At 41.3% G+C, this 20,124-nt stretch overlaps 1 protein-coding gene across 1 annotated transcript in view; it reads right to left on the reverse strand.

Annotated features, from left to right (window-relative positions):
• The window catches only part of LOC120999265 (pecanex-like protein 2), a 535,756-nt gene that overhangs the window by 278,464 nt on the left and 237,168 nt on the right, over positions 1-20,124 (reverse strand). The window contains exon 8 of the mRNA XM_040430137.1: positions 16,538-16,753. Coding sequence (XP_040286071.1) covers positions 16,538-16,753 — 216 coding nt within the window. The remainder of the gene's footprint in view (positions 1-16,537; positions 16,754-20,124) is intronic.

Below are 20,124 nucleotides of genomic sequence, written 5' to 3' on the forward strand. Positions count from 1 at the left end.
TGGCCGTGAAAAAAATAGGACAGGTCATATTTTTTTTCACGGCCAGGAAACACGGCTCATGGATGCGGCTGCCAAACGGTGCATTTTGCGATTTTTCCACGGACCCATTGAAAGTCAATGGGTCCGCGAAAAAAAAACGGAAAACGGCACAACGGCCACGGATGCACATAACGGCCGTGTGCATGAGGCCTTATCGCGTAGTTTCCTAGATGGGGTCACTTTATGGAGTTTCTACTCTAGGGGTGCATCAGGGGGCTTGAAAGGGTACATGGTGTAAATAAACCAGTCCAGCAAAATCTGCCTTCCAAAAACCATATGGCGTTCCCCTTCTTCTATGTCCTGCCGTTTAGCCAAATAGTAGTTTACGACCACACATGGGGTGTTTCTGCAAACGACAGAATCAGGGCAACCCAAATTGAGTTTTGTTTGGCTGTTAACCAATTTTTTCCAGTAATAAACTAAGGGTTAAAATGGAAAATTTTCCAAAAAATAGAAAATCCAAAATTGTTTCTCCATCTGTCATTAACTCTTGTGGAACACATAAAGGGTTAACAAAGTTTGTAAACCAAGTTTTGAATACCTTGAGGGGTGTACTTTCTTAGATGGAGTCACTTTGTTGGAATTGATTTTCTAGGGGCTTGAAATGGACATGGTATAAACAAAACCAGTCCTGCAAAATCTGCCTTCCAAAACCCATATGGCATTCCCCTCCTTCTATGTCCTCCCGTTTGGCCAAACAGTAGTTTACGACCACATGTGGGGTGTTTCTGCAAACTACAGAATCAGGGCAACCCATATTGAGTTTTGTTTGGCAGTTAACCCTTGCTTTTTTCCTGAAAAAAATTGATTATATTGGAAAATTTTCCCAAAAATCGAAATTCTTAAATTGTATGTCCATTTGCCATGAAGTCTTGTGGAAGACCTAAAGGATTAAAGTTTGTAAAATCAGTTTTGAATACCTTGAGGGGTGTAGTTTCTAGAATGGGGTCATTTTTGGATGTTTTCTATTACGTAAGCCTCACAAAGTGACTTCAGACCTGAACTGGTCCATAAAAACTGGGATTTGGAAAATTTCTGAGAAATTTCAAAATTTGCTTCTAAACTTCTAAGCTATGCAACATCCCCAAAAAATAAAATATCATTCCCAAAATGATACAAACATGAAGTAGACATATAGGGAATGTAAAGCATCACAATTTTTGGGGGTATTACCATGTATTACAGAAGTAGAGAAACTGAAACTTTGAAATTTGCTAATTTTTCTAAATTTTTGGTAAATTTGGTATTTTTTTATGCAAAAAAATTTACTTTTTGACCCAATTTTAGCAGTGTCATGAAGTACAATATGTGACGAAAAAACTATCTCCGAACGGCCTGGGTAAGTAAATGCGTTTTAAAGTTATCAGCACTTAAAGTGACACTGGTCAGATAGGGCTGAGTCCTTAAGGGGTTAAAAAGTGGGTTTTGGAAATTTTCAGAAATTGGAATAATGTCAACATTTGCTTCTAAACTTCTAAGCCTTTTTTTTTTTTTTTTTGAACAATAGTTTTTATTAACATTTTCAACAGTAGGTTACAAATGAATGCATTCAGTCACATGTAAAAAGTTATAGTACATGAATAATTAAGGCACTTATAGAAGCTGATAATGCAGTATAGAATTACACATCATAAAGCAATTAGCATAATATTATGAGTAAATTAGGATAAACAGGTACATAGATGCGAGCAAGTATACTGGTATAATAGATAGTTTTACAGTCTAATGAATGCATTGAGGGGGATGTTGCATTTAGCGTCGTCCAGCCAAACTTCCCAATTTTTTAGGAATACAGTCTTAGAATTCCTAGCCGATGCCCATAGGCCCTCATATAAGCAATTATTATCTAGTGTTCTAAAAATTCTATTAATGTTAGGTAAGGAACCAGATTTCCAACAAGCTGCAATTTTTAAGCGGGTAACAAATATTAAATGACTAGCAATGGTCCTATAATGATAAGGAAGATCTATAAGGCCTACCGATAGGAGAGCCATTTTAGGAAGTGGCTCTATAGTGTGGCATGCTAGAGTTGAAATGTATTTAAAGACTGTATTCCATAGACATCTTACTGTTGGGCAGTTCCACCACATATGAAGATATGAACCAGAAACGTGACCACACCTCCAACAAGCGGGGGAAATCTCAGGAAAAATTTTATTCAAGTAGACAGGAGTTCTATACCATCTGTACATTATTTTTCTTGCTCCTTCCAAGTGATCTGAGCACTTAGAGAGTTTAGAGACAGAGGTAAAAGCTTCATTCCATTCTGCGTCTGAGAGGGCTATACCCAGGTCTTCATTCCACATATCTAAGATATGCTGTAAGGGGTTTATATTTGATTCTTTCAAAAGTTGATATCCTTTAGTAATACCTTTATCTAATCTATGTGACATATTAATCCACTCTGATAAAGAGTGATTATTTGAGATGAAGTGAAAAATCCTTGGGGATTGTAGTAAGTGTCTTATTCTTAGATATTTATAAAAATCTGCATTGGGAATGTTGAACTCTTTATGTAAGTAAGCGAAGTCAACAAGGACATCATTTTTCTTTAGTTGACCAATATCAGTGATGCCCATGGAGATCCAATTATCAATCTTGAGGTCTGGTATTGCCAATTCACAAATTTTCAGAGGGAAAGTAAGTACTGAGGTGGTAACTAATTTTTCTGTTCTGGCAATGGAATACCAAATGTTGTGAATTGCTTTTAGGGTTGATAGTGGGGTAGTATTCTTTATACCAAAGGCTGCTGTTGCCGAGAGACGCAAGTTTAAGTCAAAGTTGCCCATTATATTATTTTCCAATGAAACCCATTTTTTTGAGGTGTCATTTTTGATTAGATATCTCATTTGGTCAAGTATGGAGGATGCATAGTAATGTTTAATAGAAGGGACATTAAGGCCTCCTGTTTTAAGTGATTTATTAAGGATAATTCCTTTGACTCTAGGTTTAAATTTCCCCCAGATGTGTTTATTGATTAAGGCCTGAAGTTTTGTGATATAACCTTTGGGAATAGTAATTGGAATATTGCGGAACAAATAGATGATTTTGGGTAGGATTACCATTTTTATTGCAGCAATTCTTCCTAGCCAGGAAAGTGAATCTGTTCTTAGATTATTTAAGGAGTCGTTAATTTTATTGTATAAAGGCCAAAAATTTACTTTAAATAATTTGCTAGTAGGGAAGGTAAGCTGGATGCCTAAGTATGTCAGTGATTCCTCAGCCCAGGGGTATTTATACAAGTTGGAGATTGAGCGTTTGGTAGATTGAGAAAGACCCATATCAAGGATTTGAGATTTATTGATATTGACTTTGTAGAAGGACGCTTTGCCAAAATTGGATATAATATCATTAATTGCGCTTAAAGCAGTTGTTGGATTTGATGTCAGTATTAGTACATCGTCAGCAAAAAGGCCAATGCGGTGGTCTGAGTTACCCACTGTTAACCCCTTAATGAGAGATGAGGATCTAATGTGCTCCGCAAAGGGTTCCATTGCCAGGGCGAATATCAAGGGTGACATAGGACATCCTTGTCTGGTTCCATTCTTTATATTGAATGGAGTAGACAAAAAACTAGATGAGTATATAGATGCGGTTGGGTTAGAATATAGTGCCATTACTGCAGATAAAAAGAAATCCCTAAATCCGAACTTTTCCAAAGTAGCCTGGATGTATTTCCAATGTATTCTATCGAACGCCTTCTCCGCGTCCAAGGAAAGGAGCAGAGAAGGCGTTCGGGAGGAATATGCTACATCTAGAAGATCTATAAATCTCCTAGTACCATCTGAGGATTGTCTGTTGGGAACAAACCCAATTTGATCATTGACTATAAGGGAAGGCAAAATGCTGGATAATCTCTTTGCTAAAATTTTTGCAAAAATCTTTACATCAGAGTTTAATAGTGATATTGGTCTGAAGTTAGCCGGTTTATCAGCAGGTTTACCAGGTTTTGGGAGGGTTATTATCATTGCATTTAACATGTCTTTGGGGATTGAATTTTGCTCTGCTATCAAATTGAAGGATCTGTTCAGGAAGGGGCTTAGAATGTGGGAGAAATTTTTATAGTATTCGTTTGTGAGTCCATCAGGACCTGGGGACTTATTGTTTTTGAGGGATTGGATTGTTTCAGTTATTTCTAGATGTGTGATTTTAGCGTTAAGGGCTTGGTTTTGGGATGAGGATATGGACGGAAGAGAAATATCTTTGAGAAAGTCATTAATATATTCAGGCGTTGGTTGGACTGTGTCAGCTGATTTTTCCAAATTATATAGGTTTTCATAGTATTTTGCAAATTCTTCTGCTATGTGTTTGGGGTTATACACTTTTTGGTTCTGGCTGTTGTATAAGAAGGGGATTCTTGATTTGGCTTCTCTTTTTTTAATTCTGTTCGCTAAGATTTTTGATGCTTTGTTGCCTTGAGAGTAATGGTCTGATTTTAATTTTCGAAGGTGGAATTCGTGTTTTTCATGAAGGTGAAGGTATAAATGATGTCTAGCAGTTTTTAGTTTGTTAATGATTTTTGGATCCAGAGACATCTTAGAGGAATTTTCTAGAACATTAATGTCCGCTAGTAATTTATCTAAGATTTCCCTTCTTTTTTTCTTTTGAATAGCTGCATGTTTTAGCAATACACCTCTTATAAATGCCTTGTGCGCACTCCATATTGTAATATCTGATACCAGATTATTGTCATTCATCTTAAAATATTCCTTTAATGAGAATTCTACGTCTGTGCGTATAGAGCCACTTTGGAGTAAAGAATTGTTAAGTCTCCACGGGGAGTATATTTTATTGCTATATGTGTCATCTAGTGTAAGGGAGATGAATGCATGGTCAGACCACGTTATATTAGAAATCGTTACCTCTATTACTTTTTGAAGTAGCCATTTATCTGAGAGAAAGAGGTCTATTCTAGAATAAGTGTTATGTGGGTGTGAGAAAAAAGTAAAATCTTTTTCATTGGCATGGTGTACCCTCCAGATATCTAGGAGTCCTTCCTGAAATATGAAATCTCTGAGTTGTGAGTTTTTGGGAGACAAGATAGGGGAAGGGAGTCTGTCCATTGAGGAGTCAGGGCACATATTAAAATCACCGCAGATCAGTAAGGATCCTTTCTTAGAATCCTGAGCTAATTTGATGATGCGTTTGATAAAATTTATCTGGTCAGCATTAGGGGCATACAGGTTAACTATTGTGTATCTAGTATTGTTTATGTCACATATTATGATAATATATCTACCTTCTTCATCTATTATTGTGTCATGACAATGGAAAGCAACAGAGTTCTTGAAACCTATAATCACACCTTTTCTTTTTTTTGAGGCTGGAGAGAAGAAAATATGCGGAAAGGAGGGATGAGAAAATCTGTATGAGTCTTCCTCATTAAGATGGGATTCCTGAATACAGATGATATCAGCTCTCTGTTTCCTCACCTCAGTCCAACAAGTTGAACGCTTAAAGGGATTATTGAGACCATTAACATTTGCAGAAAATATTTTTATGCCTTTATTGGCCATCTTGAACTCTAAGAAAGCATGCTAGAGTTCCTAATCTGAATTGATTAACCAGTAATGTGTGAATAACATAGTAAAGTACCCAAGTGTTACCGTGTTTTGATTGTGGGGGTCGTAGCATTGTACCTTTAGGTTCGGATATTTGAGGATGAAGGTATAGACCCTTTTTATGTAACCTTGTAAAACAATAAATTAAAACATAAAAAATAAGGTAAATATTAAATAACAATAACATAACAATGGTCTAACAATGACCACAAATTGTGATGTATCTCACTTAGTATAGGAGACGTTAGGTAAACAGTGGATTAGAGAATGTGAACACAGAGATGGGATATGTGTTCTGGGAGGTAGAGCAACGGGTGTGGAGCCCCGTTGAAATAGTATAGCATGAAAGTATACTTAATATAATATGGATATTGTCCAGGATAGAACTCATGGAGGATTTCTTCCTACTTTGGACCATTCTGGAGTCAGGTTCAGTTGGCTTCTGTCCGAGGCAGGTCTGTAAGGTGAAGAGTTCATTACTTTGTCTTTGTCTTTGTCTTTGGCGCCCTCTAGTGGCACGGTAATGTTCCATTTGGCAAAGGCATTTGACGCTTCCTGAGGAGAGACTAGTACAATTGATGAGTTTTGATATCTTACAATCAGCTTAACAGGGAAGCCCCATTTATAAGGAATATTGTTATCCCTTAGTGCTTTGGTGTACGGTTGAAATTCACGTCTTCTACTCAGCGTTGCTGGTGAGAGGTCTGTGAATAGGAGAACATTGCAAAATCTTTCAGGAATGTCTGGTCTCTTTTTTTGGGCTTCTCTCATCAGGGAATCCTTTAGGTGATAGAAATGGATTCTAGCTAAAACGTCTCTGGGAATAGAGGCTGATAAGGCTTTGGGTTTAGGAACCCGGTGAACACGGTCTATGATTAGCTCTGACCCTGGGGTGTCTGGTAAATATGACATTATAAGATCCGCAATAAAATCTTGTAATTGAGAGTCCAGAACGCTTTCAGGAATGCTTCTGAATCTTATGTTGTTTCTTCTGGAGCGATCCTCCAGATCAGCAATTTTAAGTTTCATGGTGGCTATGTCATCTTCAACCGCATTATGATTATCTACTAGCGAGTTATGTGCAGTGACAAATTCCTCCATTTTTTCTTCCAAATGTGCTGTTCTATCCCCTATGGCGACTATGTCTGCATGAATAACAGAGATTGTTTCTTTAAAGTCACCATGTATGGATCTTTTTAGATCTGCCAGCATGTCCTGCATTGTGGTAACTGTTAGTCCAGGATCTATGCCTGGTGAAGCAGGGTAAGTATTAAGGGGAGGACTGTATGGCTGTTGCTCACTCACCCTTTTTTGTTTTTTAGGTTCCTGTGGTGGTGGAGAACCGGATCCTGCTGAGGAGGGAGATCCAGAAGATCGCTGGATGGGTGCCGCTGCTGGAGATGTACAGGGCTCTCCCTCTGTGTGGCGGGAACCGGCGCCATCTTGAGAAGTCCCAGGAGCTGGGTGAAAAAACGCCGTCATCTTCTGAGGCTGTGAACCCTTCTTCCGTCCCCTGGTCATCATCGGCAGGGCTGCTGTATCGAGGGCTGTCCTGGGGTAGGTAAGTATGAAATATATTTGCTGTAGTTGTGCCGCTTTGAGCCGTTATCGAGGCTCCACAACCGGAGCTCACACACTATGCGTCCTCTCCTCTCGGCATCCGGCCACGCCCCCCCCTAAGCCTTTTAAAGTCTCCAAAAAATGAAATGTCATTCACAAAATGATCCAAACATGAAGTAAATATATGGGAAATATAAAGTAATAACTAATTTATTAGGTATCACTATCTATTTTAAAAGCAGAAAAATTTGCACATTTTTCCAAATTTTTGCTAAATTTTGTATTTCTTAAAAAATGTTAATGAAATATTTTGATTCAAATTTACCATTGTCATGGCTTGGATAAGTAAAAGGGTTTTAAAGTTATCACCACATAAAGTGACACATTTGCAAAAATCAGTCTGGTCCTTAAGGTGAAAAATGGCCCGGTCCTTAAGGGGTTAAGGCCGCTCGCAGACGAGCGAGTGTCATGCTCCGGACTCGCAGCGCAGCACCTGTCCTGAACTTCCAGAACTGCCGGGGTCACATAGCATTATATTGATTTATGATGCTATATAACCCTTCAAGGTCTGGAAAGTATTAGATAACTCTGACATAATGCTGTCAGTGTTATCCAATACATTCCAAAACTGTAAAGGTTACATAGGAAAAGTATAGGTCAAAGTACTCACTACACTCCTCAATAAACTCTTTGTGTAGTTTCCCAAATGCAGTTATTTTTTTTCGAAGTTTCCATTACAGTGGTACCTCAGGGTCTCTTCAAATGCATCATGGCTCCCAAAAACCATTCAGTGCAAAAGCGAAATGGCATTCCTTCCTTTCTGAGCCCGGTCATGTGCCTATACAGAAGTTTACGACCACATATGGGTTGTTGCCTTTTTCAGGAAAAAATACTTAAACTTTAGGGTGCTTTTTCTCCTGTTACCCTTTGTGAAAACAAAAAATTTGGGGCAAAATCAATATTTTATTAGAAGAAATTAAATGTTTCATATTCACAGCCAATTGTTCTAGGAAACTAGTTCCTAGAAGGGTATAGTTTTCAAAATCGGATCACTTATGGGGTGTTTCTACTGAAGGGGTACCTTAGGGTCTCTTCAAATGCAACATGGCTCCCAAAAACCATTCAGTGCAAAAGCGAAATGGCATTCCTTCCTTTCTGAGCCCGGTCATGTGCCTATACAGAAGTTTACGACCACATATGGGTTGTTGCCTTTTTCAGGAAAAAATACTTAAACTTTAGGGTGCTTTTTCTCCTGTTACCCTTTGTGAAAACAAAAAATTTGGGGCAAAATCAATATTTTATTAGAAGAAATTAAATGTTTCATATTCACAGCCAATTGTTCTAGGAAACTAGTTCCTAGAAGGGTATAGTTTTCAAAATCGGATCACTTATGGGGTGTTTCTACTGAAGGGGTACCTTAGGGTCTCTTCAAATGCAACATGGTACCCAAAAACCATTTCAGCTAAATCTGGTCTCCAGAAACCATATGCCCCTTCCCTTCAGAGCCCTGCGGTGTGCCCATTCAGCAGTTTATGACCACATGTGGGGTGTTTCTGTAAACTTCAGAATCGGGGTAATAAATATTGAGCTTTGTTTTGCTGTTACCCTTGATTGATTAAATTGATTAAAATGGAAAATCAGCACAAAAAATAAAGTTTCAAAATTTCACCTCAAATTCGCTTGAAAATCCGTTTTCACAATTGAGGTATGTAGTTTCTAAAATGCAGTCATTTATAGGTGGTTTCTACTGTGTAAGCCCGTGAAAATCACTTCAAAACTGAATTTGGCCTTAAAAAAAGTAATTTTTTAGAAATTTTCTTGAAAATTGTAATTTGCAAAAATGGGCCTGGTCATGAAGGTGAGAAATGACTGTGTCTGGAAGAGGTTAATTAGTACGGTTCAGTGAATTTAGGCACTGTGTACCATTTGTTTGGATACAGTTTCACATTAGATGTACAATATAATATAATATTTGTGCACTGTGCAACATAATTTGAGGGTTTGATACATTTGAGATCTATACGTTTTCATCATTTGAGAGCTGAGTTAATTAAAAACTGTTCCTGCAAAACAAAAATCATATGAAAACTATTTAGGTGAAAATAATGTACGGAGAGCCACAGCAACTCTCCATGAACTAACTTGCTCTTTTGATGTGTTTTTTAATGCAGATGTGGTGCACTATTGTACTGCTTCACAGGAAAAATCTCTAAGCCTCCTTCCACAAGTCTTATTGTATAAAAACACATAAAGGATACCTGACTTAGGCCTAGTTTTCATTTCAGTAATTTGGTCAGTGCTTGATCAGTGATTTCAGTGATTGTGAGCCAAAACCAGTAGAGGATGTTACACCATTGGCGGATCCAGGGGGGAGGGGCAACGGGACAATTGTGGAAGCGCTAATCTCCATATTCATCTGTATCGCCGACCTCAGGACAGCGATACAGATGAATGGTGCAGAGGAGCAGGGGAGAGGCGTCTCCCTTGCCCGTTCCTCTGATAGGCTAAAGGCACTAGGCCTGTAGCCTATCAGAGGCCAGTGCAGGCGGCACGATGACGTCATCGCACCGCCTGAGCCGTACAGGGCGGGACACAGGCCGGAAGAGGCCTGCATCGCATCGCAGTGTCATGGAGGTAAGTATAAGTGTTTATTGTTTTAATTATTTTTTGTACAGTATGGCAAGAAGGGGGGTGGGGCCTTATATACTGGCACATTATGGGGGGGAGCACTATGGAGAATGGGGGGAAGGAGCACTATGAGGGCATCTAATGGGGGCCCTATATAGGACGGGGAGGAGCACTATGGGGGCATCTTCTGGGGGCACTATATAGGACGGGGAGGAGCACTATGGGGGCATCTTCTGGGGGCACTATATAGGAGTATTTTATACTGGCACAAATTATAGGGGCACTTTGGGCACCTTAGCTCAACTGGGGGGAACTAAGTGTTTTTTGTAGTGGCATACAGTACGGGTCATTGGATTACATGAGGGCACTCGGGGAAAATTTACTCTACTGCCACGCACCGGAGCATTTTTTGTACTGGAGCACATTATAAGGGGGGCTTTAATACAACTAGGAGACTATGGAAGCATTATATTACTTCTGGGACACAATTACTGTTGGGGGCACTGTAGGAGCACTATTACTACTAAGTGCACTCTGGCACAGAATTATTACTATTGTTGGGATTGTGGGGAGCACTATTACTGTTGGGGCACCCTGGCACAGTATCAGCTTAGCACAGTGTTTTTTGCGGGACATTATGGTTACTCTATTAGTGTCATGGGCACTATTTGCTGGGTGCAGTTATTTTTTAGGGCATTGTGTTCCAATAATTATTGAAGGGGCGCCATCTGTGTGTAACTAGTGTTTTCAGGGTGTTTATCTGTTTCTACAGTATAGTTTTGGGGGGCACAGCCTCAGTATTGGGGGTGCATAATGGGATGTTGAGAAGGTGGGAGGAAAAGTAGGAAACTAAGATGTCTGTCTGTCTGTCAAACTCTGCAGAGATGAGATATGGCTGAAAGAAATCATTATGGTGGTCTGGTCTGAATGGAGAAGATGAAGAAAGAGAACATCTACATCAATGGAGACGTCACTGGATGTAAGAGGTATGGGTGCGATATATGGGTGGGGCTGTGTGTGGGTGTGGCATTAGGGTAGGCGGGGACACAGGGCCCCCATAATTTCCTATTGCCCGGGGAAGTGCATCTCCCGAGACCAGGCTCTGGATCCGCCACTGTGTTACACATAGATAAGATACTTATAATGGAAAGATTTGCACCTGTTCTGTGTTTTTGACTCAAAAATTGTGGTTTTCGCTCACAAGTACTGATAGAATTCACTGAATAAACACTGACCAAATCACTGAAGTGTGACCTAGGCCTTATAAACAGGGTTTTTTCTGTTGGGTTTTTGTGAGGTGGCCAAAACCCCACCCACCCATGGCAGCCAATGACCGCACTAATGTGAAGGAAAAGACTCCATTAAGTTGAAAATTTGTACAGCCATTGTACACTGATGGTGGGCATGGTTGCGGCCACTGCCTTCAGGGAACCCACTCTTTGTTTTACTTTTGTATGAACTTCTGTTATAATCAGATCTGAAAAACATACAACATGCTGAATTTTGATAAAAACAGATTTCACAGCATTTTGGGTTTAGGACAGAGAGAACCACTACATTTTTATTTATTTATGTTTGCTAGTGCTGAAAGATGAGGCAGCATGCTGTTGGTATGGCTGCCATCTTACATTCTCAGCTGTCACAGGTAGAGAGCAGTGGACACTAGAAACCTCCTGTACCACTGTCCCTACCTACTTGCACGACCGTCCCTAAACGGCAGACCACAACTGGATGGAAGTCCCTGCTTAGTTAAGTGCTGGGGCTTAAAAGGGATAAAGTTGTGGAGAAAGCAATAAACGTAGTGACAGACAGGCACCAGGGGTATACAAAGGCTATGAGGCACAGAAAACAGATGCCACACAGAATACCAGAAGCAGTAGTCAAGCTAAACGAGTCAAAACAGTAGAGGTCATGTCAGAGTACAAAAAGTTAAGACATGGTCAGGTAAGATGCTGAGGTCAGGAATACTGGTTCAGAGGAGCAGAGTAAATACCAAACCTGGGTCAAAACCAGTAAAGCAGAAGCCAAATCAGAATGCACAATACAAAGTCTGGAATAGAAGCTAGGTCAGAAGATCAGTTGGATCAATGCTAGTGAGGGTCAGAGAAACACCAAGGCAGAAGCCTGTTTAAATACCCCACTTGCTAAATGAGCACCTCCGATGCAGAAACCACTTGATGCCATCACGCCCAGGTAACTGCGTTGGATCCCATGTGACCCAGCCCTGACGTCTGCACGGCTTGTAACCAGTGCTGGATCTAATTGGTCCCTGGGATGCATGATGGCAACATGAGACAAGGCCCTGGAAGCAGCCTGGGGTTAATGACATCACTACACTGTGCCCCGCCATGGGAGCACAGATCAGTAAGTACATGACATCAGCCCTCTCTAGGAGACAACTAGACAACTAGAAGAGAAGAAGAAAAAGTGGCAGCTTCAGCTAGCCACCACTGAGGAGCAGGTTCTTAGGAGGTATTTTGTGCTGCTGGGGCTGTAGATTGTTCTGCACTTTGGTATTTGGGTCTGCGGCAGGGCCGTCTTTACCGCAGGGCAAAAGGGGCAGCTGCCCCGGGCCCAGTTGCTCCTGGGGGGCCCAAGCAGCATTTTACTTGGATTTTACTTGGGCCCCCTATATTTTGTTGCCGCCGCCGCCCGCCGGCCATGTAACATAACAAAGTCATGGTCCGGACTATAGAAAGAGAGAGTGAGGAGGGGGCGGGGCCCGGGGCCGCTCTGCGCTCCGCTCTGCGCTCCGCTCTGCGCTCCGCTCTGCTGCCTGGCCTGCCTGTCTTTTTAACAGAGCAGACCAGTGGCTGCTGGAGCGTGATGCAGCTGCCGCACAGGCTGAGAGAAGAAGGAGGCGGAGCCCCAGCCGGCAGCCACAACAGACAGCCTGAGCCAGCCAAGCAACTGAACTTACAGGTATTTGGTAGCCAGGGGAGGGGGGGGGCCTCATATAGGACAGGGGAGGGGGGGCTCATATAGGACAGGGGGGGGCTCATATAGGACGGGGGGGGGCTCATATAGGACGGGGGGGGGCTCATATAGGACGGGGGGGGGGGCTCATATAGGACGGGGGGGGGGCTCATATAGGACGGGGGGGGGCTCATATAGGACAGGGGGGGGCTCATATAGGACAGGGGGGGGCTCATATAGGACGGGGGGGCTCATATAGGACAGGGGGGCTCATATAGGACAGGGGGGGCTCATATAAGACAGGGGGGCTCATATAAGACAGGGGGGGCTCATATAGGACAGGGGGGCTCATATAGGACAGGGGAGGGGGGGGCTCATATAGGACAGACGGGGGGGCTCATATAGGACAGGGGGGGGGCTCATATAGGACAGGGGGGGCTCATATAGGACAGGGGGACAGTGTGTGCTTTCCTGCTACTACATCAAACCCCCCCCCCCCCCCCAGGGATCTTGGGGGCATTAAGGGTTGGACTTTAACTCCTTGCTGCTGATGTTGAGTGTGCCAGTGTGTGTGTCCGTCCCTGTGTGTGTGTGTCCGTCCCTGTGTGTGTGTGTGTCCGTCCCTGTGTGTGTGTGTGTGTCCGTCCCTGTGTGTGTCCGTCCCTGTGTGTGTGTGTGTCCGTCCCTGTGTGTGTGTGTGTCCGTCCCTGTGTGTGTGTGTGTCCGTCCCTGTGTGTGTGTGTGTCCGTCCCTGTGTGTGTGTGTGTGTGTGTGTCCGTCCCTGTGTGTGTGTGTCTCTCCCTGTGTGTATCACCATGCCCACAGTGTTCCTATGTCTTGACGCAGCTGCTTCAGAACGTTCTGTGCGGGACAAGAGGAAGAAGATGGAAGAGGAGGCAGCGCCAGCATGGAGTCCGTGCGATAGACACAGGGAGGCACACTAAGGACGAAGGTAACACTTCCACATGATCTACACTAGTGTTATCTGTGGTTTTACATAGGACTGCAGGTAACACTACTACATTATTTAGCACTAGTGTTATCTGTGGTTTTACATAGGACTGCAGGTAACACTACTACAATTTTTAGCACTAGTGTTATCTGTGGTTTTACATAGGACTGCAGGTAACACTACCACAAGGTTAGCTCGCACAGGGCACCTGAACACGTAAGGCCGGCCCTGGCTGCGCACCCCAGCGCCAAAGGATGACGTCACTGATGTAATATGCCTCTTATATGTGGAGAGCGGTGATGTCACAGATGTAATATATCACCTATATATGGACAGCGGTGATGTCACTGATGTAATATATTACTTATAAGTGATATATTACATCAGTGACATCACCACTCTCCACACATAAGTAATATATTACATCAGTGACATCATTGCTGTCCACATATACCGGTAAGTAATATATTACATCAGTGACATCACCGCTCATCACATATATGTGGAGAGCGGTGATGTCACTGATGTAATATATCGCCTATATGTGGACAGCGGTAATGTCACTGATGTAATATATCACTTATATGTGGAGAGTGTTCATGTCACTGATGTAAAGTATCACTTATATGTGGAGAGCGGTGATGTCACTGATGTAATATAACATTATATGTGGAGAGCGGTGATGTCACTGATGTAATATATCGCCTATATGTGGACAGCGGTAATGTCACTGATGTAAAATATCACTTATATGTGGAGAGCGGTGATGTCACTGATGTAATATAACATTATATGTGGAGAGCGGTGATGTCACTGATGTAATATATCATTATATGTGGAGAGTGTTCATGTCACTGATGCAATACAGCGCTCCAGATGGCGAGCAAAATGGTCGCCAATGTGCCTTAAAATTTGCAGATGGCGACAAGACTTGTCATAGACTACAGGCCTGAGGTCTATTTGGTAGTGAAATCTCAGCGCAGGCAGGCGTGATGATGTCATCACGCCCGCCTGTGCCAGGACGCGGTGAGGTGTGCGCGTCTGCTTTGCACCATCCCTCGCCGTACCAGCAGCTAGTGAGCGCCAGTGAAAGGAAACAGGTGAGTATACGATTTTCGCTTTTTTTTAAGGTGTGGGAAGGCGGGATCCAGGGGGCCCAAGTAAATTCTTGTCCAGGGTCCAATCAATATTAAAGACGGCCCTGGTCTGCGGAAGACCCCAATAACACAGTACAGCACAGTACACTGCCCCAGTAAAACCAAATGCCACAGTTCAGCACAAATTACTCCCCCAGGACCAAATACCATAAGCACAAAATACCACTCCAGCAGAACCAAATACCACAATGCAGACAAAATACTACCCCACAAGAACCAAATACCACAATGTAGCACAATAAGTAGAACTTCTGCTAGGTCAGTATATTATGCTGCACTGTGGTATTTTGTTATGCTGGAGTAGTATTTTGTGCTGCATTGTACTTGGCTCTGCAGGGGCAGTAAATTGTAGCTGCGGTTTATAAACGAGTCCGTGCCAAGAAAGGATGTTCCTTTTTTGGTGCACTGTCTGGACGAATGCCACTGGAAACTGTGGTTGGAATTTACTTGCAGTTTATCTCCATTCAAATAAATAAATGCATCAAATAGCACTGCAGTTTCTGCCACAAAATACGTAACAGATCTTGCCTATCCTTGTAAAAAAAAACATGTAACATGACAAAAATTGCATACAATTATACAGGATGTTTTCTAATCACAAAGTGTTTTTTTAAGAATTTTTTTTCCCGTATTGAATTCTATGACCTCTTTCACATGAGTGTATTGAAATATGTCCATGTTCTGGATCCAGAATAAACATGGATTCCGGATGATATACCATCCCATCAGTATAGCTTCAGTAATTCAACCAGATTTAGGGCTCATGCACATGGCCGTAGTTTTAGATGCTGATTGGATGCGGACCCATTTACATGCGGGCAGCAGTCTGCATCCACAAGTCCTATTTTTGTCCATTTTGCGGAAAAGGATAGGACATTTTTACAGACGTTAAAAATGGTGGTATGCGCTTGGCTAGGGTCTGGGTTTTGTGGATCTGGAATTTGCGGACCACAAAACACTTACGGCTGTGTGCATGAGCTCTTACATGCGTATTCTTTCCTTCCTGCATATTTGGTGCACTCCCTTAGACTATAATGGGTGTATTTAGAAGCAAATACAAAACTAGGACATGCTGCATATTTCAAGAACTGAAGGAAAAATATATGCCCCTGTAAATAGCCCTATTCATTTACACTGAATTCCAGTACACAAAATATACTCTATACATGGATTGCAAATATGCTCGTGTGAAAGAGGCCTATGAAAAGAAACACACAATGCAAATAACAGTGCAATTACAAAAAAGTGCTGAAGTAGCAAATAATAACAGCAGACAGTCACTACAAAAAATATGTGTTTGTAGGGCGTTTTATGATTTCATATTGGCATATTGACCAGCATGCAACATCTGGCTGTGGCATTTTTTGCTGCAAAAAAATGTCAACCAAAAAATTATGTATTTTTCTGAAACAAATAGTATGAGACCCCCTGAGGGTGGGGTCACACATAGGTTTTTGTGCACTTTTGCGTTTTCAGTGATGTCTTTTTGCTTTAGTGCCAGATATTAACTGAAACTTAATGGGAAATATAAAAATTTGGACATACAAAGGATGTCTATGCTACTGGTATTTTTGATAATTAGTAAGCATTTTTATGGTGTTTCTAGCATCTTTTAAAAAACTTTGAATGCTGAAGCGCTTGGAGGTTTTTTTTCAAAAAGTGTTTTCAAATGCTATATTTGCAAAATTTACCATTAACAAGTTGTAGCAAAGCTTACAACTCACCTTTAAATTCGAGTCCTCTTAGCTGAAATGTAACAAATCCATTTCCAGTTTCAATCAAGTGGACAAATGCATTTAAATAGTCTGAAGTTAGAATAAAACAGTCACCCGAAGAATAGTTGCCCCATCTTCCTAATGTTAAATCTCCGCACAAAGAATGCTGCAGTGATCTTGCAAGATGCTCATAGAAAATTGAACTCAAATTATCAATATAATTTCCTGGAAAAAAATAAAAATCAATATTGCATAAAAATTTATATTAAACAAATAAACATAGTTACTTAGGATTTTTTTTTAATAAAAATGTTTGTTTTTTTACATCATAAATATTTAATTTAACCTCCTGATTAAAATTGGAAAAGCCCTCCCAAAAATTTCACTTTTTTATTGTATATTTTTAATGTGTCTGAAGTAAATCTTGTTGGCACACAACTCAGGGGACACAATTGCATTCTTAACCCCTTAATGATATAAGTAATTTTTGCCTTCAAGACCAGTAACATTTTCCCCCCTTCATGTTCCAGCAGTCATAACTTTAAAAAAAAATTATTTTGTTGGATTAATTGTAGGTTTTATAGAAACCATTTTGGGGTATACATAGTGTATTAAATAATGTTAATTTATTTTTAGGGGAGAATTTTGTGGAATTCATTTACTGTGTTCACTGTGTGGAAAAAAATAACATAACTTTATTATGTCGGTCACTACCATGATAATAATCAAACATTTCTATACATACAGTTGCAAGAAAAAGTATGTGAACCCTTTGGAATGATATGGATTTCTGCACAAATTGGTCATAAAATGTGATCTGATTTTCATCTAAGTCACAACAATAGACAATCACAGTCTGCTTAAACTAATAACACACAAAGAATTAAATGTTACCATGTTTTTATTGCACACACCATGTAAACATTCACAGTGCAGGTGGAAAAACTATGTGAACCCTTGGATTTAATAACTGGTTGAACCTCCTTTGGCAGCAATAAAAACATGGTAACATTTAATTCTTTGTGTGTTATTAGTTTAAGCAGACTGTGATTGTCTATTGTTGTGACTTAGATGAAAATCAGATCACATTTTATGACCAATTTGTGTAGAAATCCATATCATTCCAAAGGGTTCATATACTTTTTCTTGCAACTGTATATTATTATTTTTTTCTTCTCCTTCAGGCTATCAGCTCTCTAAACTGCCTCCCTCCTCCTCCAGACTCAAGATGTGTGTGTGTGTGTGTGTGTGTGTGGGGTGGGTGTTAGCTTTAACTGCTCATATCTCTGGATAGGTAGCAGAGATATCAAAATCACAGCATTATCTTCAATACATTGGAAGATAGTACTGTTACAAATGGAGATGCAGTGATTGTAGCTAAAAGTGAAAGTAACAAAATAACAAAGACAGGTGCACTCTGCGGTCTTACTAAACACTCAAACTGATTTTAAAATTGAGAGATTAGCCAACATGTCCTATGGTGTAGGACATGTCTGAGCCCGAGCACCGCGCCAAGGTTTCTCAGGTAGCTCGGGACCTAACACTCACTTACCTGTGCCATGTGGGCAATACCAGGGGCCAGTGGGCAAATTACAGGAGCATGAGGCCGACTCACAAACAACTCGCCAGTTACCTCCAGCATGTAACCATGCTAGCAATTGGAGGAGGGAGGAGTCTGCGAGTCCCACTTAAGACTGGCTGATTTGGCCCAGGCCTCACAGGTGCACCTAAATGTAGCCTGTAGATGGAAAACAGGCACATTTAAATTGGAGTTTATACACCTCCAGGAATCTCAATATATACAAACTGAAAAGAATGGCGTGGTATTAAACAGGCAGGAAGTGCTCAAACCCACATGCAGTTGTGCATATATATAGGGGAGCAGATACTGCACTTGTGGCCTGTTGCTAATGACGATCCCCAGCAAAAATGCATACAATGGAGGATGCCCGCAGCGAACCACCAGTACCACAATAGACATCCTACACAAGATAGCAATTATGTGGATGTGATAATCAATAACCATTATGTAGGACATGTTGGCTAATCTCTCAATTTTAAAATCAGTTTGAGGGTTTAGTAAGACCGCAGAGTGCACCTGTCTTTGTTATTTTGTTAAATTGTTACATTGATTATAACATCCACATAATTGCTATCTTGTGTAGGATGTCTATTGTGGTACTTGTGGTTCGCTGCGGGCATCCTCCATTGTATGCATTTTTGCTGGGGATCGTCATTAGCAACAGGCCACAAGTGCAGGATTTGCTCCCCTATATATATGCACGACTGCATGTGGGTTTGAGCACTTCCTGCCTGTTTAATACCACGCCATTCTTTTCAGTTTGTATATACTAAAAGTGAAAGTAAAAGCAGGTTTTACTGCATTTATTTCCGACTTGATTTGTAACAGTATTATCACCTGCTTCTGTTGTGCTAATGCTGTCATTTTGGTCTTGTATGAAACCCTTTAAAACAAGACCAAGCTCATGTCTATAGCTGCTACCAATCAGGAGATATGAGCAGCTAAAGTAGACTTCCTTCCCCATAGCTCCGGCAGAACAGTTAAAGGTAATATGTCACCAAGAATGTTTTCTGCCAGTTAAAACCAGATAGTAGTGCACATCTTTTTTTTTTTTCTAATCTGATTTTATTTTATGATTGTAGATTTTTTTTATTTTATTTCCTGAAAATAATTATGGCGGCGGCCTTCTTGCCTGAGCTGTTCATAACAGCATTTAAAAAACATTGCTTTACGACAGCCCCATGATCCATAGACACAATGGTCAGGAGGGGACCTCATTGATTTCTATGGGAGAGTTTTCTAGGCATGCTCTGTGACCTGTGCGGTGGTCATTGTACAAGGGAAAAATACATAACCTTTGACAATCATCTATTGTGAATGGTAGATCCTGTCTTATCCATCATTGTAATCCTGCCTGTAATGATATCACTTCTGTGTATAGATAAACAGGGAAATGCAATAAAGTGATCTGTACAGACCAAGAAGTGGCGCCTGTTATTAGACTTAGTGGCCAGAGGGAAAACTGCAGAATCTTATGGTTTTTGTTTCAACATAGATATAAAAATAAGATCAAAAAGTCTTAAAAAATATGTTAACCCTTTCACGACTGCAATCTGTATATATACGTGATAGCTGCACATGCCCCGTGCAGCTACCACGTGTATAGACGTCAAGCCAGCTCTTTAATCCAAGCGCTGCAAAGCGCTTGGATTAAAGCTTCTGCCCCTGCCCTGGTGCTGTCACGGACAGCATACAGGCCAGTAATGCCAGCAAGGGGCAAATCAGAGTGGCCCCTTGCCGGCAATCGATCCGATTGGTTAGTCTGTGCAGACTAACCAATCGGATCGCAGCAGTGTTAAAATGCCGGTTTCAGGCTCTGATCTGCGCTCTGCAGATCAGAGCCTGAAAGCCGATAGTGTTCCTCATGCCCCCCCGATCTGTGCCCCTCCAAGCCCTTAGTGCCCCTCTGTGCCCCGACGATCTGTGCCCCTCTCCTGCGCTGATGGCATGCGGTCCGCCCCCTGCATTAATTTTCTAGCCGCCCCTCCTGCCCCAGCCTTCCTCGATATTGTGG

The sequence above is a fragment of the Bufo bufo genome, chromosome 4 (genome assembly GCF_905171765.1).
Source record: "Bufo bufo chromosome 4, aBufBuf1.1, whole genome shotgun sequence".
Classification (NCBI taxonomy): domain Eukaryota; kingdom Metazoa; phylum Chordata; class Amphibia; order Anura; family Bufonidae; genus Bufo; species Bufo bufo.